At 40.3% G+C, this 26,965-nt stretch overlaps 1 protein-coding gene across 1 annotated transcript in view; it reads left to right on the top strand.

The window, feature by feature from the left end:
• Positions 1-26,965, top strand: part of BTBD9 (BTB domain containing 9) — a 381,803-nt gene that overhangs the window by 265,812 nt on the left and 89,026 nt on the right. The window contains exon 8 of the mRNA XM_023624248.2: positions 12,331-12,520. Within this exon, the coding sequence (XP_023480016.1) occupies positions 12,331-12,520 (190 nt within the window). The remainder of the gene's footprint in view (positions 1-12,330; positions 12,521-26,965) is intronic.

Below are 26,965 nucleotides of genomic sequence, written 5' to 3'. Positions count from 1 at the left end.
GAGTAGTCAAGCTTCATGGCTCTTCATAGGACTCATGTTCACAAAATGGTGGCGTTAGCATGATCTGAGGGTGGAGTTTCCAGCGCCATGACATCAAAGGGTCACCTGTCAGGCATTTGCACAGGCCCAGTTGATGAGTCAGTGGTCTTAAGGGGCCTGAACTGGACAAGGAGTTGAGTAAAAACAACTTAAGCACGATGGTTACATTAAGCATCATGTACCATGGTCACCCAAGCATCAGAGATTTATCTATAGAGTGGGCCTTAGAAATGCATTATCTAACTACTTTTGCAAACAGATAACTAACTAAGTATAGTTAAAGCAAGTTGGCCCCTGGTTTCACTACTTTATTAAAGGGATAGTTTAAAAAAAAAACACTTTCTTACAAAAAAGTATTAAGCAAACCACCGCTTCTTTTGTGAGGGTTTTAAAAACCTTTTGCACATCCTTTGTTCTGTGCTCAACATGAATGAGAAATATTCCCCAAGCCATGGTGACATATCTGATCTGAGTCACAAAATTGTTGTGGCCTGACAAGACCTTTCAACCAGTAGCGGGGAACAAAAATAACTGTTGATTTCAGCATCTTTTAGTACATAAAGGAAAATAAACCCATGTAAAACTCTTATGATACTACTCATAGAAAAAGATGCCCTTTACATTATAACTTTTTAATTTTTTTGAGAAGAAGTTTCCAAAACTTGCAAAACCAGTTTCAATGACTCTTTGTATGTTAGGTATTTTTTCCCCCAGATCAGCTTGAATAACTTATCCTGATGTAGGGGGCAGTTGTAGAGTCTCTTTCTCTGACAGATTATGTCCAGAGAAAAGAAAAAAATCACCACAATGAGATATTGCCTCTTAGTTCAAAACACAGAGCTGAATGTTTGGGATATCTTTTTTCTGACACCTGGAGATGGCTTTGTCCTCAATTTCAAGGCCTTGCATACGGAGTGAATCCTCTTTTGATACACTACAGCTAGTTACTGCTGTTAAACATCTGATGCTTGATTCTTTAAGGTCTTTCTGAATAGACGTTTTCACAGATAAAACCTCTAGCATTCAAACTACCCACAGAGAGTAAACCTCCTAAACAGTTCTGGAGTGTGCCTTCCTTCAAAGGCTCCCATGTAAGGAAAGAATTCACTGATCCCGGTGAACTTGTACTGTTGAGATCCACGGGCCCTGCCCCACCTCTCCTTTGCCCCTGGGGATAACCTCCTCTGGTTTCTCACCTTTATCTTCTGGAAAGCTGCTTTCTTCGCCTCTGAAATGTTTGGAGCTATAGCTTCATAAAGTTTGTGTATGTTTGGGGGAGGGTGGGCAAGTTGGGCGGGGGCCACCTTTGAAGTTTGGAAAAACATTACCTCTTCCTGTCACCAGCTAAGTGGAGCACAGCATGACTGTCAAACCCTTGTAGTCTCAAGATACGGTGTGATTTGGGCAACCTTGGTGATGGCAGAATTGGAGTTAGAACAGGAATGATGAGAGCATTGAGAATAATACTAATTAAAGCATGCGAAAATGAGAAGCAAAGCAAAAAGGAAAAGAGGCGCAGAGGAAGGGGGCTCCAGCATTCAAAGGGCATGGTCTGTTTCTTCCCATGGGCATCCCCTGCAGGTGTGGAGAAGTGGTCATGACTGAATCCTTTGGGATTGCATTGGGAAGCAGCTGTCTCACAGATCTGGGACTAGGGTGGAAATTTGGGGAAGGAAACATTTAAAAGTTGTATGTCAGGGGCTGGCTTGGTGACACAGTGGTTAAGTTCACGTGCTCTGCTTCAGTGGCCTGGGGTTTGCCAGTTCATTCAAATCCCAGGCGTGGACCTACATACCGCTTGTCAAGCCATGCCGTGGCAGGCGTCCCTCATATAAAGTAGAGGAAGATGGGTACAGATGCTGTCTCAGGGCCAGTCTTCCTCAGCAAAAAGAGGAGGATTGGCAGCGCGTGTTAGCTCAGGGCTAATCTTCCTCAAAAAAAAAAAAGTTGTATGTCATACATAATCGATGATTTTTCTTTGGCGATGTGATGTAATGTATCATTGAAAAGTGATTTTAACCTGATAGACAAAACTAAGAATTAACATAACTTAGTGCCAGTGTTGTAGAATACATTTTTGTAGTTTCTCTGATAGTTTCAGGAAAGATGGGCTTGTGTTCTAATTAGCTATTGTTTTATTACAGCTGTGCAGACATGACAGCTGTGGCTGTGTTTTCCTTCAGAGTAACATGACGGAAGGTTGGACTGCAGTTGGGTTGTAAGCTTGCCAGTCAGCAACATGTTCCTATATAGGCCTGGGGATAGCCCCTGGGGTGAGTTCCCTTTAAAAAAAAAAAAAAAAAAGAGTATAGGTCTGTAGGGGAGTATCTAGGTGTGACCTTAAGCTAATAGCCTTAGTTGTCTTTTTGAAGGAAATACTTTGTATCTCCGTAAAAACCTTGGCAATAGAGAAGAATCTACTCCAAGACTATTAAGCGCTTGTTTGCTGCGTGAACCACTGCGCTGTTAGAAAACAGTTCTAATAAAAACAGCCAGGGAAACGTTGAATGAAGCCCAACACAAGCAGTTTTTGAAAATGACAGTCCTCTGTAAGTGCTAAGTGCTATTTCATTTTTGAAAATCTGCTTCAAGTGGGGTTTTTTCTCCTACTTCTCAAAAGGTGATCTCTGGAGACGGTTGAATAACATGTCAGTCTTATCTTTAAATATAGCTGGTACAGGTGGCCCTCAGGTCATGTCCTAGTGAAGTAATACTGCCTCTTAAAAAATTTATTACTCCTGAATTAAATTTACTGGCAATCTGTTGGCCACTCTTGGTGCCGCGTAAGAACGAAGAACAGTGAAATTGTTTTCAGATCACTTTTTCTGCACTTCCCCACAGTCCGAGTCATCCCAATATTCATAGACTTGCAGAATGTATACACTGTGTTAACGTGCAACTTTTGCATTCAGAAGCAGCAAATTAAATTTGTCTGAGCAGAATTGCTATGTGCACAGAGGGGGAAAAGTAATTTCTGCCCAGGCAGTTCCCCTTTGCCTTTTGCTCGTAGAACAGGCTATTGTAATAGGTTTGTAGCTGAAGGATGGCAAAGGAAAACCAGAAAGAGACAGACGCAAGATGCTGGATTTGGGCAGTATGGTTTTGTAAACAAAGTGACACAAATTGGGGCAGAAATTCCAGTGGGACGGGAGGAAACTGGAAGGCTGGCAGTACAGCACAAAGCTGAGTCCCGTCCAGATGGTGTTTTTAATAAATTTATCAGACGCATATGAAAGACGGTAATGAACATTCAAATGGGGAGTGGCCCGGCCCCTGCGGGAAGAAAAACAGTATGGCACCTTCTGTGCGTTGCAGTCAGTTAGAATCAGTCTCCAATTTTTCCCAGTAAAAAAGACCGTGGAACCTATTCAGACCATTGGGTAATTATTAGGCAGTCCAACTGGGCAAGCTGAGGTGTGTGTTTCTTTCTTTTTTTTTAAAGACTTTATTTTTCCTTTTTCTCCCTAAAGCCCCCGGGTACATAGTTGTATATTTTTAGTTGCGGGTCCTTTTAGTTGTGGCATGTGGGATGCTGCCTCAGCACGGCTTGATGAGCAGTGCCATGTCCGCGCCCGGGATCCGAACCGGCGAAACCGTGGGCCACAGAAGCACAGCGCGCGAACTTAAACACTTGGCCACGGGCCGGCCCCTGAGGTGTGTGTTTCTAGGAAGAATTAATAGGAGAATTATTTCCTGCTGGAATGGAGGAAGTGGCCTATATGTGTTAGTAAACCCAGCGGTGACATTTAGGACAAACCTCTTCTGTGAGGATTCCTGTAGTATGCCGAAAGCAGAAGGCTCTCCCCTCAGGCATAAAAAAGCTTTTATATTCTTTAAAAGCCGCATTATTGTCTACATTCCTCCTCTTCCTCCTGGTCTCCCCAAAATGCTTTCTCCATCAGAAAATATTTTAGTCTACCATGAGTGACCAAACTTTCTGTATGTGCGATAAACTTTTAGGGGAGGAGCAGGTGAGAGCTGAGTGTGTATATAATGCTTATATAGCAGCCCTTCCGCAGTGGGCATATTTGTTTTCTTTTTAATGTTTAGGTCAAGACCCAGGGATTGATCATACTTTACTTTTCTAAGAAAACTTTTACTGAGAAAGCAGTTTTTTTTCTGCTTTATTCAGTAACTTAGATTTTCCAGCTTTTGGTAAGGAACTATGTTAAGCCACAACCTAAGCATCCTTTTCCAGCTCCGATTCATTCATTCAGCAGATATTTATTTAACACCTGCTATATGCTAGGCACTTTTTCATGGCAGTTGGGAACACAGCAGTGAAAACAAGAAAGAAAAGTTCCTGCCCTTATGAAACTCACATTCTGAATCTCCAATTGTCAGGTTAGATCAGGTTGGAATACTGATTTTAATATTAAGAATTGGCACAGTGCTAGAATGATGGTCTCATCTTAGTTGTTTACAGAAGGTTGTTATCCACTGGGTTTGTGCCCAGGTCCCTGTCCTTCTCTTCTTTCAACTTGTTGGCATCATCTGGTCATTACACTGTTAATTTAACTCTATCAAAAAAGAGGCATGAGAATTAAGAGAATTGGTAATCTTATGATTTTGTACCTTATGAAGTAGATACAGTTGCTTATCAAGTTACTAGAAGAGTTCTAGCAAAAGCTATTTCTTGAAAGGAAAATTTGGGACTTGGGTAGATTTCACTAATATAGTCCATATCTGTGTGTATATGTTGAGATGTGTCTGTGTTGGGCACGCTTTGTAGATCTAGACTTTTACCAATAAATATTAATGAATAATTATGTCAAGATCAAAGTAGGAACTATCATTTGCTATTCTCCGGAACACAAATACAGGATTCCTAGTTAAGAAGGCAAAATTCTTTAACATTGCATATATGTTAGACCACCTCAAGATTCCAGAGGGTCAGAGAGTGATATTACTACAACAGTTTTGCTTAGAGAAAATGTTAGAGAATGAAAGAATCTTCTTTAATAAACTCATTTATAAATGTGTCTGTAGAAAAGGAATTCTGAGTGCTTACCCCAGCCATATTTCTCAGAGAGTTTGAAGCCATGTCAGTAATGATTTTGTGATAGTCTCTGGTACTGATATACTAATTGACCGCTAGTTAAAACCAGATCAGCTAGGCATAAAATTGTGAAGCAGTAGGGTAGGGTAGGTGGAAATCGACAAACTCAGGGAGAATCAACAAAGACAGCTGGTAAGACCTAGTGGATGCTACAGAGGATATCAGTGTTCAAAATAATCATAAAATGTTTTATCCTTTCAGAGGCTTGCCATCTTTCTGGGTTTCATAAAAACAGTGTTAAAATGTGTGAAACAAAAAAAACCACACAAACTAATATTCCATGTATGCAAAAGAACATGTATGTAAAGTTTGGAGAGCAGGAACATGTGTATGCTCACCATCCAGCTGAAGAAATGGAACACTACCAAACCTTTAAAGCCCCAGTGTGTCCCTCCCCTAGTTGCATCACCACCATCTTCCTATCCAGAACTATTTGTCTGAATTTTAGTATTTGCTGTTCCCTAGCTTTCCTTTCTAATTTCACCACATAGGTCTGTATCACTAAGCAATAGAAGTGGGATGGTACTCTAGTTTTCTGTGAGTTGCTCTTCTTCTGTTTTTTTTTTTTTTTTTTTTTTTTTTTTGAGGAAGATTAGTCCTGAGCTAACATCTGCTGCCAATCCTCCTCTTTTTGCTGAGGAAGACTGGCCCTGAGCTCACATCTGTGCCCATCTTCCTCTACTTTATATGTGGGATGCCTGCCACAGCATGGCTTGCCAAGTGGTGCCATGTCTGCACCCCGGATCGGAACCAGCGAACCCCGAGCTGCAGAAGCGGAACATTCAAACTTCACCGTTGCACCACTGGGCTGGCCCTGAGTTGCTCTTCTTAACCACCTTTCTTTGAGAGATTGACTCTTGTTGATACACATAGCTCTAACTGATTTATTTTTAGTACTATGGAGTTTTTGTTTACTAGTGAAATTTTAATAACTCAGTGGACAGGTTAAACAGCAGATTAGATACAACCAGAGATCATTAGTGAACACAGATAGTAATTTTAAGAAGTTACCCAAAATGCTTCAAAAAGAAGTAAAGAGAAAAAAATGAAAAGAAGTTTAAAAATATAGAGGATGGAATGAAAAGTTCCAGCAGAGGTCTAATAGGAATTCTAGAAGAAGAAAAAACATAAAGTGAGGGAGAATCGATACTCAAAGAAATAATGGCCAGGTTTGATATTTTCCAGACTTGATAAAAGCCATAAATGCTCATATTCAGTCCTGAGCAGGATAAATTTGATCTGCATCTAGGTACACAGTAAAACGGCATAATATCATAACCAAAGAGAAAACCTTAAAATAAACTGTAGAGAAAAAACAGTGATAGCAGTTAGAGGAAAAGCAGACCTACAGTAGAAGCCAGAAGACTGCAGAAGACTGGCTTCACGGTGCTGTGGAAAGCAGCATCGAACTGAGGGTTCTACGTCCACTTAAACTGTTTGTCAAGAGAGGTGGCAAAATATGCTTTCAAACAAAGACTTTGCTGAATACTAATGAACATGTCTTAGAAAGAAGGAAGTTGAACCAACAAGAAAGGAGACTATAAAAAAAAAGTAATGGTGAATAAATTGGTAAATGTGGATAAATAAGTTTTAACTGTATGAAATAATAATGATGACTGATAGAGTATAAAAAAAGGTGGAACTAAAATGTTAGATAACAAAACAAACGAGCCAGGAGGCAAGTTGATGGGTATTAAAAATTGTTAGGTCTTTCATATTGTTCCAGAGAAGGGAATATGTGATTTTTCATTTTAAGCATTGTTAAGTCTGATACGCATTTCTAAAATTTAGTAAAAGAATAGAAATAGAATATGTAACTTCCAAACTAAATCAGTAAAGGTAGCTGGTGGGGGAAATAAAGGAAACTCTCAGTCCATCAGAAAACAGGAACAGGGGCCGGCCTGGTGGTGTAGTGGTTAAGTTTGTAGGTTCCACGTTGGTGGCCTGGGGTTCGTAGGTTCGGATCCCAGGTGCGGACATGGCACTGCTTGGCAAGCCATGCTGTGGCAGGCGTCCCACATATAAAGTAGAGGAAGATGGGCATGGATGTAGCTCAGGGCCAGTCTTCCTCCCTAAAAGAGGAGGATTGGCAGCAGATGTTAGCTCAGGGCTAATCTTCCTCAAAAAAAAAAGGAAAAGAAAACAGGAACAGAGTAGACAGAGAGGTGGGGGAAGCAGCAAAGAAAAAACTTATAAATAGAAAGCAAAAGTGAGTCTAAATATGTTAGTAAAAACAATTATTGTAAGTCACGTAAATTATTGTAAGTCAGTTAAAAAGACAAAGGACATTGATGTCTTTTTAATCTAGTTATATGTTGTTACAGGAGACCAGAGAAATAGAAAGTGGAGTGATGCTAAGGAAATAGTAGCCAAAATAAAGGTACTATAGTTATTTGACATCAGACCATGTAGACTTTAGGGCAAAACCATTATTTAGGGATAAAGAATGATACTACATAATGATGAAAAGTTTAATCCACCAAAAAGATATAATTCTAAAATGACATATGTGAAATGACATGGTCTCCAAATATATAAAGCAAAAGTTAACAGAATTATAAGGAGAAATTAACAAATCTATAGTCATAGCAGGAGATTTTGACACATGTCTCCCAGTAGTTACTAAGCACGTTAGTAATTTGAACGACACAATTAATGTTTGATATAGTAGATATATATAGAACATAATGTCTCTCAAATTAGAGAATACATATTCTCTTCAGGCACTCATAAAATATTAATAAGAATTAACCATGTACTAGGCCACAAAGCAAATCTCAACAAATTCTACAAAGTCAATATCATACAGACCGTGTTTTTTAATCCACATTGCAGTGTAATTAAAAATCAATAACAAGAAGATAACTTGAAAAGTTATATTTGGAAAGTTACAAACATACTTCTGCATAATTTATGGGTCAAGGAAAAATCATAATGGAATTTAGAAAACATTAAGAAGCGATCAGCTTTGAAAACACTAGGTATCAGACAAACCCAAATTGAGGGAAATTCTACACAATCCTGACCAGTACCCCTCAAAACACCCCATATCAAAACTTAAGGAGTAAAGCAGGACTTAGAGGTAAAATATTAGCTTTAAATGCATTTATTTAAAAAAGAAGAAAGATTAATGAGCTAGATGTTCACTTCAAGTAGTTAAGAGAAAAAAAATAGAGTAATTGCAAAGGATTAGGAGGAAGAAAGGATAAAAAGAACAGAATTTAGTGAGGTAGGAAATAGAGAAAAGAACCAACAAAGCCGAATGTTGGTTCCTTGAAAACACTAATAAAGTAGACAAACTTGTATAAGACTGATCAAAAAAGGAAAGAAAAGGTACAAATAAAAATAGTTGGAATGAAAAAAGGGGCATGCTGTGAAAAATTTTATGCCAGTATATTTGAAACCTTAAGCAAGATGAAAATTTTCCTGGAAGGGCCAAGAATAACTAAGATAATTTTGAAGAAAAGAGGAGAAGGGAGAGGAGAGGAAGGGGAAGTGTTCACTTTATCAGACTTTAAGATGACTATAAAATTACAGTAATTAAAACAGCATGGTAAAGGCACAAGGCTAGGCAGATCAGTGAAACACAGTCCAGATCTTAAAAAGAGATGTGAATATATATAAAAACTGTATGTGACTAAAGGAACATAAATTAGCAGGGGCAAGGGGTCATTAAAAGATGCTAGGGAAAGTGACTAACCTTATGAATAAAAGATGAAAGTAGATCCCCATTCACAGCAGACCAAAAATAAATCCTAAACAGATTAAAGAACCTAACGTGGAAAGCAAAATTGAAAACTTTTAGAAGAAAATATAGATAAAGATCTTTATGAATTTAGGGTAGGAAAGAATTTGTAAACCAGAAAGGAAAAGCAGAAATCATAAAGGATAAGATTAAATATTTCAACTCAATACATTAACCAACAAAGGATTGGCATCCTGCAAATCAGTTAGAGAAACAATGGAAAAATAGACAAAAGTTAGACAGTTTACAGAAGAGAGATGGAGAATGATTCCAGAGGAAAAAAAGAGAAACAAATGTTCAACTTCATCTACCAAAAAAACAAAAAACTAAAACCGCTTTGAGATATCATGACACACTCATCTATCTGACATTACCAAGAGTTGGTGAGGATGTGGAACTATGAGTTGAGAGTGTAAATTTCTACAACCACTTGGATGAGTAATTTGGCAGTATCCAGGAAGTTGAAGGTGACTCATAGTCGTGAGTGTAATTCTACTTTCATATATATGTATAAGTCTTATGTATTCCTTGAAGAAACTCTTAGAGATATACACAAGAAGACGTCTTTATAATTGCAAAGGAAACAATGTTAACAATCCAAATATCCCTTAGTAGGAGACGAGATGTAGTCAGCCCTCCATATCCTCAGATTTTGCATCCGCAGATTCAACCAACCTTGGATTCAAAGGCCTACAGTGGTTGCGTCAAATACAGTATAACAACTATTTACGTAGCATTTGCACTGTGTTAGGTATTATAAGTAATCTAGAGATGATTTAAAGTATACAGGAGGATGTGCAGAGGTTATATGCAGATATTATGCCATTTTTTGTAAGGGACTTGAGTATCTGTGGATTTTGGTATCTGAGGGGAGTTCTGGAACCAATCTGCCAGTGCTACCAAGGGACAACTGTATATAAATTTTGGAATATTTACACATGGAAATATTTTATATAGTTTACAAAATGAACTAGATTTATCTGTCTGTTGAATGTTCCTTTGTGCTGATTTAATGTTAGTGGTAAATGTTAATGTTGTTCACCAGACATACCTTTCCTTCTCCTGGACACACAGCAGGCTTGTACTTTCCTGCCCTCTTTGAAGTTAGGTAAGGCCCTGTGGCTTGCCTTAGTCGACCAAAGGTGAGCGAAGTGATGTGTGTTACCTCTGGGGAAGAGTTCTCAGAGCCAGTACCCAGCTCACTCTCTTCCCACTGCTGCTGTGATTGAGCAAGCACACATCAATCCAGAGCCTCTGTCACTTGGGTCCCTGAGCGATACAATGAGCAGAGCCACTTTGCTGATGGTCATTGAATATACAGAGTGAGTGAAAAATAACCCTGTTCTGTGTTAAGCAACTGGGGGGGTGAGGGCCGTCTGTTACTGCAGCCTGGAGCTACTGTCAGTATTATTTTATGTCTCAGCTTGGTTTACCGTGTGTCTTGTGCCGCTTCCTTAAGTTCTCTTCCAAATAACTGAATACTTCTCCTGTTCCGTGAGATAGAGGCACCATGACTTAGCCTCTAAATATAGTTCTTCATCTCTGTCTCTTTCCCAGGTCATGGGGAGCTTCTCTCTAAGCTCCTTCTCTGCACGGAAACTGTCCTTACAGGTTATTTCACTAGTGTTTCAACTTGTTGCTTTGGAGTTAAGCTTCACGGTCAAGGGATTTATCACCAAAAAATCCATCCTCTCTTCCTTCCTCCTTCCCTTCGTCTCTTATTGATCTGTGGGTGGCTGTCACCATCTGCAGAGAGCAAAGCAATTAGTGAAGGTATATGAGAGGAGGGCTCAAGTACCGGCATGCCCAACTTTGGAAAACAAATGCATTGTGTAGAAGATACATGTAAGATGATTTACTCCACATCATTAGAAAGCTAGAAATGTTTTGGCATGGTGGTAGTACTGCTCACCCTCTCTCTTTTCAGAAAGTATAATAGTGTACTGAAAAGTACAGTATATATCTAATGAGAAAATGTCCTTTGGGGCCGGCTCGGTGGCACAGCAGTTAAGTGCGCACATTCCGCTTCGGCAACCTGGCGTTCGCTGGTTCGGATCCCAGGTGCGGACATGGTACCGCTTGGCAAGCCATGCTGGTAGGCGTCCCACATATAAAGTAGAGGAAGAAGGGCATGGATGTGAGCTCAGGGCCAGTCTTCCTCGGCAAAAAGAGGAGGATTGGCAGCAGTTAGCTCAGGGCTAATCTTCCTCAAAAAAAAAAAGTCTTTTTTTTCCCAATCTATTTTAAGATTATGTAAAGTAAGCTATAAATCTTGAATGTCAGTAGCCAGGGTTAATTGTAGATTTGGGTTGAATCACTTAAATGTCTGAAGGAAACCCCAGCCCTGGTTAAATGCACAGAAGAGGTCCCAGAGGACTTGAAAGGCCTCACCTTTTATCACTCTCTTCTCAGTGTTTAGAGAATCGACATCATTTTTGGACAGCTATCATTTTGTGGAAGCCCTTGACTTTTATAAATGAACAGGTTGATATGGATTTGAAGTAAGAGAGAGAATCAAAACAGAGCTGGTGTTTCAATATACAGCAGTTCATGAACAAAGGAGAAGAGCATATGTGTTGAAATAGTAGAATGTGTAGAATAGTAAATAAACAAATGAAAAAGGAAAATGAATCCTGGCTGAGGACAACTGTATATTCTAAAAAGGCATTGGTACTGTGTCCTGGATCACTTTCCTGCTTTATGAATTCTAAAACACTGAATCTTTAAACAAATTTATTATACGTAGTAAGTGTAATAAGTATGTCAGTTAAGAGAATACTATTAAAACAAGTGCCTCTGTACCTACCACCCAGCTTAAGAACAGAACAAGACCAGTACTTTTGAAGCCCCTGCAGGATTTCATCTGGGAAATGAAATCAGTAAATGTTTGGGCCCATCGTTGGGGCTCCCTCGGGGCAAGATTTCATCTCCCGCTTCCCCAGACAAATTATCCTGAATGTACTGTAATAATTCCCTAGATTTCCTTTTTAGTTTTACACTTACGAATGTATCCCTAAACAAAGTATATTTTTAGTTTTGCCTTTTTTTAACTTTGTATTAATGAACTCATACTCTGTGTTTTTCTGTGCTTTGGTTTTTTTCACTCAATATTATGCTTTTTGATTCATCTATTTGTACATAGTTGTAGTTCATTAATCTCAATTATTGTGTAGTTTCCCATTGTAGTAATATTTCACAATGTAGTTATCCATTCCTTGTTTTGTGGGGTGTCATGTTTCTTTATAATAAAATACTATAGCGTTAATTGCTACATGTGGTTTGGTTTGTTCCAACCTTAGGTTCAACTTTAAAAAAAGAAAAACTGTTTGGCATGGAAAATGTGTTCATATCTTGAGATAATCAAGATATTCTAATTTCCCTTTTATTGTTGACTTGAGATAGTAATTAATTAATTTTGTTCATAGCACACTATGGGATATATTTGGCTTCTCTTATCTTGATGCTGAATCTTGTATTGGATTCACAGTTCCCATGGAGAACGTTGCAACAATTGCTGATTGTGCCAGTGTGATTGAAGGAGTCAGTCGGAGCCGAAATGCCTTGCTGAATGGGGACACCAAGAATTATGATTGGGATTCTGGCTATACATGTCATCAGTTAGGAAGTGGTGCCATTATGGTTCAACTAGCACAGCCATACATGATCGGGTCAATACGGTAAGAAGATTCCTTTTCATGCACTACTTTTAAAATGGAAGACGTGTGCAAATTGTGTTTTGGTATAGTCATGGTCCCAATAACTTCAGTGAAGACACTCTTCTGTTCTTTGCTCTGCATATTGAGCAGGGGCTGAAGGGGTGGGGAAGGGATACAGGGCGCTTGTTTGGATTTTCTGGTGGGGAGATGCACCCAGCTGTTGGACTTGGGGAGGGACTAGATTAGAGGCTCCTCCTTGGGTGTGGCTCACCTCCTTCTCAAGTCTCAGTTTGTATTGGATAGGGACTTGCGGATAATGTCAAGAGAGGTTACATAGAATCAAAAATCATTTTCAACCTTAATAAATGACTTTACATATGAACCAAACAGATCTGAATATGAGGCCTGGTTCTCAAAGGTATTCTCAGTCATCTTTATTTCTGGGTTTTTGGTTGTTACTTTCATTTTTTGTGTTGTTTTAAGAAGAGAACTTTAACCCAGGTTGCTTGATTTATAGGATTATATAATTTTAAAACACAAGACTGGTGACATCCCCCAGAAGCTGTACTTTTAGTTCAAGGGTGCTGTCTGGATCTTGAATAGCCTGCCTTTTTTTTTAAGGTTCTAAGGTTTCTGAGAGACTAATGTTATATGTATCTTTGTATTTCTTTTTTTTATTTAACGTTAGATAAGATATTTTACGTTGTATCTTAGCCTGCCAGGGGTAGAGATGTTGGCAGGACATGACTGTGTTTCCCCCATCATGCTCCACCACATTTGCTTTGTTTCCTAGTCTCATTTTGAAGACAGTATGTATAAAGAGAAATAGCACAAAAGAATAAGGTAGTAGGGTTCTAATAGGCAAAGGTTTATTGATGTTTAGGGTAATAACCACAGAGGTTATTGCTGCTGGCCAGTTCCCAGGGGCACCCTGGTCAATGATGCTGGATTTCTTGGAGAATTCAGACTTTGAATTTCTTCATTTAAATTGTCAACCCTTTTTCATAAAGGGCCGCATACAGGCTGAGTACCATAGGTTAAGTACCAAATCACAGACAGAGAAGCCTTGAGTTCATACTGCCGACCAGACAACTCACTCTGTGCTTAGGAGAGGGGAAGAGAAAAGCCACAATCAGTCTGGACAAGCTACTAGTAAAAATAAACTTCAGTCACATAGCAAACAACACCCCTTCCTTCCTTTTTCTCACTGCATGCATTAACTGAAGTAATCATAAGCCATCTATTTAATAAGCCATTCTAGAATTTTTGTCATAGATGGTGTGAAACTTATCTAAATATTTCCCATTGCAGTCTATTCTTCTTCACTTGAAAAATCTGGGAAACAGTTGTCCTTCACTTGTCACTGACGCTCCTTATAGTCTCCACAATTTCTTGAAGATTACCAATCGTGTCTTTGAGACTACATCTGCAATTTCTTTCAGCAGGCTTGGGGTGTAACTCATCTGAGCCAAGAGACTTGAAATCATTTAAATTGACTAGATACTCTCTTTCTTTCACTTCACCTATTTGGGGCTTCAATTTTCTCTTTATTATGTTTGTTCTGCCATTTCTAATTTGAAGACCAGTCTTCTTGCCAATGAAGATGGAAGCAAACTGGCAGCTTAGCAGCTCTGCCCACTCTCTTTTAATGTTCCCTGTATTCTATCTGCTTACCTGGTACCCCACACCACACCACACCACCCCCACCTAACAATGTTCCATGTGCATCTCAAACCAGTATGTCAGAAATGGAATTCCATTATCCTCCCCTTCCCCTGCTCAAGTTGCCTCATGCTGTGATTTCCCCATCTCGTTCAGTGGCACCATTGGTCTGTTTATTGACTGAGCCAAAAACAGGGGAATCTTCCTAAATTTCTTCATCTCCCTCACCTCCTCCCTCAACCAGTCTGCTGTAAATTTCTGTCAATACCAGCTCCTACATATCTCGCAAATCCTTTCCCTCTTCTCCATCCCCACTGCCATTACCATAGTTGTACCTTTGTAGTTTCTCTTCTCTGCCTGGTCGTCCAGACTTCCATCTGGCCCTTCGTTCCCCACCTGCAACCATCTCCCACACTGTTACCACAAGTCCCATGTGGTCACACCCCTTCCTAAGAGGATTCATGGCTACTCTGCCTTCAGGAGAAAGTTCAGATGGAGGCATTTAAGAACAATCTGACTTGCTCCTGTCTATACAGCCTTGTCTCCTGCTTCTGCACTCACCCTTACACATACTCCGTCTCAGCCTATCCAGCTACTTTCAGTTTTGCATGGATGTGTCACCCTCTCTTACCCTCATGCCTTCAACTTTTTGAACATGCTGTTCTCACTGCTGGTGTCTCTTACTACCTTCTTATCACCCCCTTTTTACCTGATGCTTATTCCCTATTTAAGACTCCACTCCTTTGGGAATGCCTCCCTAACTTTCCATCATGTCCTGGGCTGATTTAGACATCCTTCTTCAATGATCCCATACATTCTGTATGTAATTCCTACCAGAGCATTTGTCGTATTTGTATTATACTTGTTTGCTTGCTGCCTCCTCCTAGCCTCTCCTGATATGTAAAGCTTATGGCAACTCAGAACAAGCATCCCTTGATAGATTGAATGTGCAGATGAGGTAGTCTGTCAAGATAAAGGCAATTATAGCAGGTATGGTAGGAGATCTAGAATTTTAGATCTAGTAGGGACCTCATGAGTTCATTGCCAAGGTGACATCTCTGAGATAAACAGGCTCTTCGTGTGCCAAGGCCACCTTGGCCTCTAAGTCTACCTAAAGAATCGAAGATATTGAGGCTGACTACAGAAAAAGGGGCTTAAGGCAAGAGAGAACAGTGCCCATTTGGTTTTCTTTAAATGTGGAATGAAAATGGTTCCCCCAAACAATTTTTCTTTTCCTGACTCAGAGGGGAAATGATGAGCATGAGCACAGCCAAAGGCAGAATTGTATATCTCAGCGCAGTGTGAAGCCTCCAACTTCTTTAAGCCCGGCTATTGTTTTTGCAGTGAGAAAATCCATGCAATTGAAGCCCTGTATAACTGGCTGAGCGCTCAAAGAGACACGTCTCTGTGAAACGAACATTATGTTGTGAGGAACTGCATTTGCCTCTTCTGTGACATTAGTAAGAAGAAAGGGAGAGGGATTTCCTAACCACCAATGCCTGTGGACGATGCTGGATATCTTGGCAGCCCGTGGTTAGCAGAGCTGATGTGCCCAGATAGATGTTTATTGGTAGGAAACCAGATCAGTGGCACCTCTTCATGGGGATGGGTAATTGACCAATGACAGGTTCATTAGTCAGTGACATTTGACCCACAGCTTCTATTACTTGTGATGACTGACTTGCTTTCCTGGTCACTGTACCCAAAGAAGCCCAGTGATTCTGAATCAACACCTAGAGGGACAGCATTATAGAGCGACAGACTAATACTTTCCCCATCTCTCAGAGGCAGGAGATCGGGCAATCCTGGAAACTCTGGGGGCCTAATCACAAGGTACATTGGCTTTACAAATGCAGATTTTTTGTAGTGGGTGACTACAAAGACAAAGGTCTCAAACATGAATCATCTTAATCACTGCAATCTTTATTCCTAAGAAAAGACATCATTATTTTGTGGACAAAGATTTCTTTTGTCTCTTTGCCTCCACAGAAACCATTTTTCCTTTCCTCAGAGTTTGCCCTAACTGGGTGGGCAAGCAGAGCCTTCTTTTCTGACAGACACTGCTTGTACATAACCACAGTCAGCTGGAGCCTAATCCTGCAAGTATGTCTGGTACCACTGCCCTTGTGGTACCCTGGAGAGGCTGATCTTGAAACATGATCTCTGGTCATCTCCTGCTCGCCCATTTTCTTTCACTGATTCAACAAGCATTTATCAAACGTTTTATTCTGTTCCAGGCACTATTCTAAGCACTGGGGATACAGCATCAAATAAGAAAACAAACACTGGTGCTCTCATAGAACTGACATTCTTGGGAGGGGGGAAAGAGAAACAATAAACAACACTATTTTTGACATGCTAGATATTTCGTAGTGCTACGGAACAATGAGTGGAGAGGACTAGGGTGTGGAGACAGGGCAGCTTGAGATGGAGCGGTCAGGGAAGGGCTCACTGTGCAGAGCCTGAAGGATGAGAAGAGCAAGCTATTTGGGGATCTGGGGGTTGAGCATCGGAGGTAGAGTGCCAAGGTCCCCAGGGGGAGCATGTCTGGCAGGTTGCAGGAGCAGCAAGGAGGCCAGTGTAGCTGGGGCAGAGTGAGGGAGGAGAGAGTAAGAGACAAGGCGAGAGAGGTGACATCTCTGACCAGTTTTGTTGCTGTTTCTATATTCAGTCACCATCTCTCAAAACCATCCCACCCATGGCCGCAGCTCCCATCCCAGTGTTTCGTTAGCACCATGAGAGGGGAATTTTCTTTGCTGAGGAGAGAAGGGGCAGGGTAAGGAGGCCAGCATGCCCTTAAAAGCCACCTTCTTTGCTCCTGACCTGGCTTTATGCAACCAGCTCCTGGAAGAGACAGCAGGAGGCGTCCTAGTCCTTGCAGTTTAACAGGAAACTTTCTTGCCGTCTTGTGCATTCCCTTGTCTTTCTCAAGAGCTGGAGCAGCTGTATATCTGGAAAATAAAGGAGTTTGTCTTTGTTGCTGCTAGGTTTACAGGCACAGCAAAAGTTATTCATTTTATTTGAGAGAGAAAGCGAGAAATTGCCTGGAATGTACCTTAAAAGTAGGTAACTGTAGTAATTATATCATTTTCATGCCATTTTAAAAACATTAAAATTTAAATAACAGGAAATCTTCAGAGGCCTGACCACATAAAAAGACCAGGATAGAGTCATAATAACTAACCAAATCTACCTAATGTCTTAGTTTATAGTCCCTCCGTCACCTTAGTTTAAGACTTATTATCTTTCTACTTGCTAATCATGATACCCTTTTCAATGTTTTCAGGCTAGTATGAGAAATCATATGCTATACGTTAAGTACACCTATCACCCCGTCTTTTTCAGCTAGTAAATGATAGCACTTTGTGCAACCCTAATTATAAGACAGTCAGTTAAATTAACAATTTTTACATTAGCTTCAAAATGGTTTTGTAATTGATATGTGCAGTACTGTAAGTAAAATACCCATAATACTTTAACAAACCTAATTGTAAGTAAGTAGGCTGTCCAAGATGAAACAGCACAGATACATGCAGCTAAATAAACCCAAAGTCTCTCTGAGTCTTGTGAGGTTTACGGAATTAATGACACAAAATATTTTGAGTTCCTCAGTTGGAAAATGTTATGTGAATATAATATGTTAGGACCAAATAGCCCAAGGTATATTCTTGATGGGTATTCATAATCTCTTAATCTGGGGATGAGGCTTTCTTTATTTTGCAGTAGGGGAAAAAAACAGTTCTATAAATTACAAAAGTTAATCTGGCACAGAATGTCTGAACCACAAACCAGTTTACGTCTTGCAGTTATTGAACCTAGATAAAACGAAGCAATAGCAAGCTGATCCTTTAAAAGAAAAAAAAAATGAGCTATGCCACTGTGGTTCTTACTCATCCTGGAATATTTTTCTTTCTCTGTGAGCTGTCAAGCCTGTGCCCGGTTCAGCTGCCCTGTCACTATTGTGTGGCTATAGCCACCTCTAGATTATCTATTCAGTTTGTAAATTACTGAGACCCCCTTTTTGACTGCTATTTTTCCTTCTTCCCACTGCTTGCCAACCTGCCAGCTATTGCTCATCCACTTCCCTCCCAAAGGATAGGAACAGAAAAGAAAAAGGAGAGGAATGACACACCATTCAATTCTGTTTCCTATTTAATAGCTCCAAATGAAATCTTAGTCGATAAGGATGGAGAGAGGAATTGAAACTAATGACTCAAATGATGTTTTGTAATTATTTGAGTATTTTCTTTTCTTTTCTTTTCTTTTCTTTTGAGGAGATTAGGCCTGAACTAACATCTGCTGCCAATCTTCCTCTTTTTGTTGAGGAAGACTGGCCCTGAGCTCACATCTGTGCCATCTTCCTTTACTTTATATGTGGGACGCCTACCACAGCATGGCTTGCTGAGCTGTGCCATGTCTGTACCCGGGATCCAAACTGGCAAACCCCGGGCCACCGAAGCGGAACGTGTGCACTTAACCGCTACGCCACCCGGCTGGCCCTATTTGAGTATTTTCTACATCTGTGCTGCCCTCAATCTCTCATAAGACCACAGATAATCTTGAGTTGAAGGTAGTGACTTACTGAGATGGACTTGGGTCTTTTCAAAGATTTCCATGTGCCTAGTACAGTACTCTGTGCTGTGCTGTGGGTACTCAACACGCTACACGCTCCCTGACTGAACTGACAACAGTGTATGTTAGTGTAGCTAAAGGGAGTTCTATCTATCAACTAAACAGGACATCATATTTGCTCAGGGTGTCTGATCTAAGTGTGTGTGAGGAAACTTTAAGATTTGGCATCTCTAGCAAATGACTGAGATTAAGCTCTGGTATTAGGCGCTGACATTAGCAGGTAAGGACACTTGTTCCCACGTTTTATGCCACTTCCATTTCATTCTGTGTGAGTGCTGCACAGGCAAGCAGTACATTTATTTACATTAGCACAGCCCACTTTGCAACCCAGAGAGCTAGAAATTTCCTTTTTATAGTCTAAAGAATACAACAAACATCTAAATATATGACTCTTCTGGCTTGGATTAAGATTGCCTATAATTCTGGTTGAAATGGGAAAGATATTTTACAAAATTTGCTTCATATCAGTCATGCTGAGCGTCGTCTGTCACAGCCCTGAACCAAGGAATTCTTCCTTGTCTTGCTGATCCCTGATTTATTTCCCAAGTGTTGTTTCTCTCGCAGCCTATCTGCATCGCTGTAGAGTCTTCTCTTTCACCCTCAGACCTCAGAACTCTGGTTCCCAGAAAAATTGTTGAATAAAAAATTATGTCTGTGGTTCCCAGTAGATGCGGGAGTCTGAACTGTGTGAACGCGTAGGGGACCAGAAATCCTGGAGCCTGGAAACAGATAGCAGAGTTTGGGGGCATAGTAAATATACCTCAGTCAGTTTCATCCTAGAGGTATTTCAAGACTGGAAAATACTGCTGTGGCAACTAAATTGCGTGTTAAAAATACAAGAGGGGTGCTAGAATTCAGATGTCCTCTGGGAAACCAGGAAAGGTTCAATGCCCCCCAAAAAGTGTGTGTGTGTGTTTGTGTTTGATTTACCTCACATGTCAACCAGTTTTCTCTCTTGAGTGATTAGAGAACTTGACAACTAGTCATCATAAAATATAGCTGGATACGTGAAAAGAAAATCCTTTTAGTTTTCAAAGATTAACTCATCAAGAAGACATTTTTACAAAGAATATCAATCCCATTTGACCCAATATTTCATGCACAAGTGTATATTTAGTAATTATCCAGAATTATTTTTTGAGACCTCTCTAAAACAAATAATCACTTCACCAATAGTGCTTTAAACAATTAAAAACGAGAATCATTCACCTTGAAAGAGCAAATGAATGGGAAGCATCAACCTCTTCCTTCTGTGGTTTTACTTTAGCAGATGTTTACACATTGCTACCCTCAGGATAGGCTGCACAGGGTCACCGAAATGAGGCTTTTCTCATGAGGGCTAACAGAAGCGTAGGACTTTCAGCAAATTGACTGAAATGTCTACAGGTTTAATATGTCACATTGCTTGAATATATCTTTTGAGTATCAAGTGAATAAAGCTATTCTGAAAACTGTGAAAGGTCACAGTCATTTAAAGTTAACCCTTGAATTAATCCAAAGCAAAAGTTTACCTTTGAAAACCTTCAATTCCTTAGGCACCCTCAAATCGAAAGTTTGTTTCCTAGGACCCCAATTTTGTCACCTTGTTAAGATACTTTTGGTGCCTCTTGGTAGCACCTGATGTTAGTGTCTCTCTTTTTTAAAGTTTAGCCCTTTGTAAACTGGTAACCACAGAGGCACTTGACCAAAACATCCTTGTATCTCTAATTAAAAACAATCAGAAGCACTGAGATCAAGAAAAACTTCCATCTCCTCTTCTTGCCTCTCCTTCTATCCACCTCCATTCGGCATCCTTCTCCTAGGAAAAATGATTATGATGACAGGCTGCTTGGTGCCCCTCAAGAACTCCTTTCAGCAACTTTGCAGGACACTCAGAGGCTTAACTCCAGCTGAGGAATCATTATTTTTCTGCTGTGTTGCCTCTTTCAACAATGTATCAGATTCAGTATAAAAAGTATTGGTTACATAGATAATTGCAGAGTATGCTTTTACTTCTCCCTGGATTTTCTTTCCTTGTGCCCTTAAGACCTCATGTTAAGGATCCTCTTCCTGCCTTTTACCTTAGGATGTCTGAAACCATGTTTCTCAATGCTTATGATATTACCAGGCTTGCCACATTACCCTTTTACTGTAACAACACCAGGCGAGTCTGTTTAGATTTTCCGTACAGTTTAACGTTTAGAAATCGCTAATGGTCCTTTTCGTTGCCATGTCTTACAGTGCTTACAGTCTTTAACTGCTTCACTGTCTCCATGCAGGAGATGAAGAAACCAAAGTATATTTTGAGTTCTTTCTCTCTCTCCCCCCACCGTGAACATGGCTGTGCCACAAGTGCTAAAATTCTAGCTCGGAAGATTCCAGTTTGTTGCACAATCCTGCAGAGCCTCCTATGGCCTTAAAAAGACAGTTAGAGAGGGCATCTGCACCTTCTGGTCAACCTGCTCCTGCTTTCCTAAGGTTGTAAATTATAGAAACTTTCTTTAAAGGTTGTGGCTAAGACTTGACAACGTTTGTTTGTATTGGTAGCACTCATTTGCTGTGAAAGAGCTTGCATTTAGCTGCAAATAACAAAGAACCTAATTAGGAAAGTCTTTTCAAATGTTAGTTTTTTAATATTTTTGTTTTGTTTGTTCGTTTGGTTTGGTCTCACATAATAAAAAGTCCACAAGTGGGTGACTCCTAGTACTGGTTCTGCAATTTGGTAAGCTCTTGAAGTTTCTTGGTCTTTTCCACATGTATTTCTGCCTCAGAGAAACCAGACAGCTGCTACAGCTTTAGCTCCTATGTCTGTACGTAGGCAGGAAGAAGGAGAAGGACAAAGGGATACAAGGGTGAAGAGCCCTGCCAGCCAAGTCTGTTCCTTTTTATTAGGAAAGCCCAAGCTTTCTTTAAAGCCCCACCTAGCAGACTTGGACTTCATTATTATGTAGAACTGTCGTACAGTTGGCCCTGGCAAGGTGGGAAAGAAGTTGAGGGTCGTGTTAGGGGGTTGACTCATCCACTCAACAACTCTGCCACAGCAGCCAGCCTCGCGCTTGACATTTCACATCTACTTGGGAATTTTTGTAAATCTCTATAGTTTATGTGTTCTGTTTATTTTTTTAAAACAGCTTTTTGAGATATAATTCATATACCATACAATTTACCCATTTAAAGTGCATAATTCCGTAGGGGTTTTTTTTCACTTATTTTTTAGAGATGCCCTTTAAGCACACAGCTTCTGGGTGTATCCAAAACAGTAAATATAATAATTGTATTTTATATTATTCTCAGCTTCAAAAATGTTCTGTAAATAAAAAGCCTATATCTACTTACTGGGTAATTCTTGTCCAAAATGAACATTACTGATTATATATGGTTGAGTTTTTATTCACAAAATTTATTTCTTGAAAAAAAATGATGTTTCCATTACAAACTGCTCCCTGGCATTTGATGTACTGGTTTTCTGTCACTGGTCTTCGTGCTTTAGCAGCGCAGGGATAGTGGATGCCCCCAATGAAATTTGGGAGGCAGGGCAAGATCCCAGCTACCTTCTGATTGATCAAAAGGAGAATAAATTTTATTTGGTGTGATTTTACTCTAGCTAAGTATATTTTATCACATCTGAATTGTCATTAAAATTGGCCATCCATATGGAATCTGTTAACCAGACATATTTGATTAACCAAAGCACCTGTTTACCTAACCAGGTTATAGAGAGTTGACTTTTCTTCTGTATTTATAAAATTCTCAGAAACTTCCCTGCACATCCATGTTATTTTGTAGTGGCAGATTAATTATGTCAAAGTCCCGCTAGAACTAACATTTTTGGTCTTTAAGATCTGGAGTTAAAACAATCATGCCCATCTGCCCTAGAATGAAATGGTGCTTTAAAAGACCTCTGACTTTCACAGGGGATATTGGGCAACAACTGTCGTACCACCTGCAGTCTTTTCCTCCTCTAATACTTGGAATGTAATATTTTGTTTGTAGGATCGCAGTGAGTGTTTCTGGCTTTTGGGACATTTGAAATGAGAACTACAGTCAGTGGGAGAGTGATAATAGCTATATCATGATTTTAGATCTTGGGAGAAGAAATTCAAATACCTCTGCCTTTTCCTCCACCATTTCTTTGTGCCCTCCCTTATTCCCATCTTCACTCCTCCCCAAAATGATGATCATGGTCAAGGCAGTTAGTTCCTTTCCAGGGAAGATGCTGATCAGATTGGTGAGTTTGCAGGACTGAGAGTGGGCCACAGTTTAGTGGAATCACTTCTCGTGTCTCATCTCCCACTGGGCCCTAAGTGGCATGGGCCAGGACCAGTTCTTCTAGAAAGAGGCTTTGCCTTCTCTCTTTGTTCCTACCTCTCTCCCATCTCTCCTCATTCCTCTCCTCTCTTCTGTCCTCACAACAAAGTGGTAAGCAGATCCATCCCTTTCTCTCCTTGAGCATTCTTATTTCCTCTTTTATCTCTTAGAGCAGCCAAGGTAAGGTTACTGCTTCAGCCCAGGGACAGCTCAGTGCTAGGCAGCAGGGGACAGTGATCTCTTCTGTACTCACTCTGTTTCTGTGGTACTAGAATGTGTGTTGGGTTGATCCTTCCTTAAATTGTAGTGGTAGGAACCAAGAATAAGTTTTGGGTGTTGAAAAAGGGACAGAGCAGGCCTCTTAGCCTGCTTTGGTTGAAGCTGTTCAGGCATAACCAACTTGGGAATAGGGAGTGCTCCTTGTCGTGTGCCTTTTGCGTTAGAGTTTTGGACCAAAATTCTAATAGCAATGAAGTGTCCCTTTGCTTCTCACTTTGTGAGACTTTCCTTGGCATATGCTTACCTCAAGAATCTTGTGGGAGGGGCCGGCCCGGTGGCGCAGCGGTTAAGTTCGCACGTTCCGCTTTGGCGGCCTGGGGTTCACCGGTTCGGATCCCGGGTGCGGACATGGCACCGCTTGGCATGCCATGCTGTGGTAGGCGTCCCACATATAAAGCAGAGGAAGATGGGCACAGATGTGAGCTCAGGGCCAGTCTTCCTCAGCAAAAAGAGGAGGATTGGCAGCAGATGTTAGCTCAGGGCTAATCTTCGTCAAAAAAAAAAAAAAAGAACCTTGTGGGAAAGGGTGGTTGTTGTCTAGGATAATAGGTCTTGTTCCTGAGTCTCTTAGGCATATGCCATTTACTTAGCCCCTGATATCTAATGCAAACCCTTGTCAATTCTTTTCTTGAAATCTAACCTTCTGTATTCATTTCTTCCCTGAGGTTAAAAAAATAATAAAGGATCTATAATCAAATAATGTCTTTATTAGGAAGTTCATTCTAGCCCTATTAGAAACAATAAAAAAAGCGTTATCTATAGAGAATTGTTTGAGAATTGGTGGAACCAGATAAATAATATTTGTTGATATTAGCCTTCTTGGAAGAATAGGCAAGTGGCTTTGTCATGATTGTGTTCACTAGAGTAAGATTTTAGCTGTATATGTTAGACTCAGAGAAAAAATAGAGAATTCATGGAAATTAGTTGGAACTATTTGGGAAGACAGTGTTAAATAGAGTCATCCATTTAAAATTGGTTTCATTAAGGATTCCAAATGAGTAGTTCTGTTAAAACACCAAGCACTATAAGGTTTTTGTTGTTCTGTGATCATAGACTGCCCTGGTCAGCTTTCTTGTAAGATCCTTTTATAATCACCGTAGACAGAACTGGAGAGAGAGCAAGGGGATAGGTCCATACAAATCTTTTTTCTCCTGGTGACTGATAAACAACTCAACACTGTCTACCTAATTGATGTGGTTTAGTCTGTGGTGTCATCTTCCTCTATAACTGGTAGAGTATTTTTTTACTGCTATTATATAAACTGCCTTTTCGATGACTATATGACTTTTTTGTGTATTGTTTATTGACTTTAAATGTCTCTATAACTTCTTCATCCTACCCTACTACTTCCATGTCCTGTAGTAGGGATCTGGAGGGTGGTGGTCAGTGACTATCCTGTTTGCACATGTTCAATTTGAGAATGGAGCTCTGGGGCCTTTCATCAGTCCAGGGAATAGGGAGGGTTTGGGAATGATTTTTAGGTTTTCATTTTTAATTGGAGCTTTTGTTTTTGGTCCCATTTCCTTTCTTGTTCTTTTACTCTTAGAAGAAATACCAGAAATTGGGGGTAAAAAGAAATCTAAGAATTATCAGTACAGTTGTCACAGTAACAAAGGTGGGATTAGGACTATAGCAGAATCCAAAAACTCCTTGTGGAATTTGCTGCATGAAAATCTGTTGAAACACTTTCAGCAGAGGAAAGAGATTTTAGACATTTCTAGGCTAAGCTGAGCCTTCGTTTAAACTATACCTTTATTTCTTGCCTTTGTGCCATAACTCTTTACTGCTCAATAAGAACAGCTTCAGTTTTCTGTCTGTTCCTGGTGTCAGCAAACATTTTCTGTAAAGGGCCAGGTAGTAGGTATTTTAGACTTGGTAAATTATAGTCTCTGTCACAACTGCTCAGCTCTGCCAAGTGGGCATAGCTGTGTTCCAGTAAAACTTTATTTACAAAAGTAGGCAGCCATGGGACATAGTTTACCAATGCTTAATCTATTCAGCTCCTTTCCTCACTCACAGCTCTGATCCATATAGAGAATACGAAGAATTAGGGAAGTCCATTTGCATTTCATGGTTTCAAAAAATGTGAATAATAATACTTATAAGCCTGTTATTAAAAGATATGAATATTGATATCAACATGTAATTTGGGGACAAGATACGTACCATGACCCAGTGGTTTTTCCAGCTTTGCTTTGTCCAGGATGATCTTTGGGGGCTGCCAAAAGGAGGGGCCAATAGGAAGCCTAGCAGGTGAGACTTCAGCCCCAACTCTGACCTTAGTAGAGCAGGTCTACTTTTATCTGTTATGGATATTGAGATTCTTCCAAGATGATGTTTGTAATAGGGGTTCTGCTACTAAAGAACATTTTTGAAAATATTGGTTTACATTTTTTGCAATAAGTATAATACCTTTTTATAATGGATATTTTATAAGAAGTACCGAAGGATTTATCATGTATTTCTTTGCAATTAAATTTAAAAAACAGATTAAAATAAAAGGAACCACAGGTCATCTAAATTAAAATCCATCTCCCTCTCTTCCCCTAGCCTCCACCCTACCTTTTAACAGATTATAAATCTGACAGGATAAGGTCACAAGTCAGAGACTGAGTTGGAACTCCTGTTTCCCAATTGATGCCACTGCCGCTAGTTATACCACATTGCCTCGGAATGTCCTTATGTCCTTCTGTCTGTCAGAGGCTGCAGGAAAGTCAGTGGAGTCCTTCATGGTCCAAATAGGCTGAGAAGATAACTTGGCCCTGAATGTCACAGAGGCCACACTGTTTTCTTCTCACATGTTTCTGCTCCTTCTTCCTTTGAGCTACTAGGATGCCCCAAGCTCCTGAGTGCCCCAAGCTTTTAGGGTACAAATTGTGCTTAAAGATGTAACAGTTTCAGCATCAGCAACTTGGAGGTTACCCCGGGAATGTCTCCTGGCCCCTGACACCTAAACATTGATTGTGTGAAGAGTGGTGGTTATGACAGTCTCACACATGACTCAGACAGGCTGCCTTAACTGGGTCCCCCTCCGCTGCTCAGCGTGAATCTCAGTATTGGCTCTTGGGGATTCAGTGCCAGAATGGGAGGATCCTGAGAAATCTGAAATCTCACCACCTTGGGTATGATTCCTTCCCTGGCTTGTGAGAGTTCTTAATCTTTTCTGTCTGTACCCTTCTGAATGTGAGTCCGTGCAGTGATATAGAGTGTGTGTGTGTGTGTGTGTGTGTGTGTGTGTGTGTGAAAGCCTAAATATCCCTGGAAGTAGCGCGCACGTGGATGCATGCACACACACATTGGGTGCCTGCATGGTACCAGGACTGTGTTCTCAGGATGCCCATGTCGGTCCTATCAGCCAAAATAAGAAGTAAAAAGGGGCCCAGCAGATAGGATTATGGGGCACAGGCGAGATAAATGTTTATTCTTCTTGATGAGGAAAGCTAAGCCAGATGAACAAAAGAAACAGTTTAATTCACACACTACAGTTTTCTAATGAAGCCTCATGCTGTGCTTGAGTCAAAGTGGCAAAGTCTAGCTGTGCCAGAGCCTTAGACAGATATGAGTGATTTATTCATCTCTGCCTCCTTCGCTCAGATTTCCTTCTTT

Source organism: Equus caballus, chromosome 20 (assembly GCF_041296265.1).
Source record: "Equus caballus isolate H_3958 breed thoroughbred chromosome 20, TB-T2T, whole genome shotgun sequence".
In the NCBI taxonomy this organism is placed as follows: domain Eukaryota; kingdom Metazoa; phylum Chordata; class Mammalia; order Perissodactyla; family Equidae; genus Equus; species Equus caballus.
Note: the sequence above shows the minus strand (reverse complement) of the source record. Positions and strands in the feature narration are given on the sequence as shown.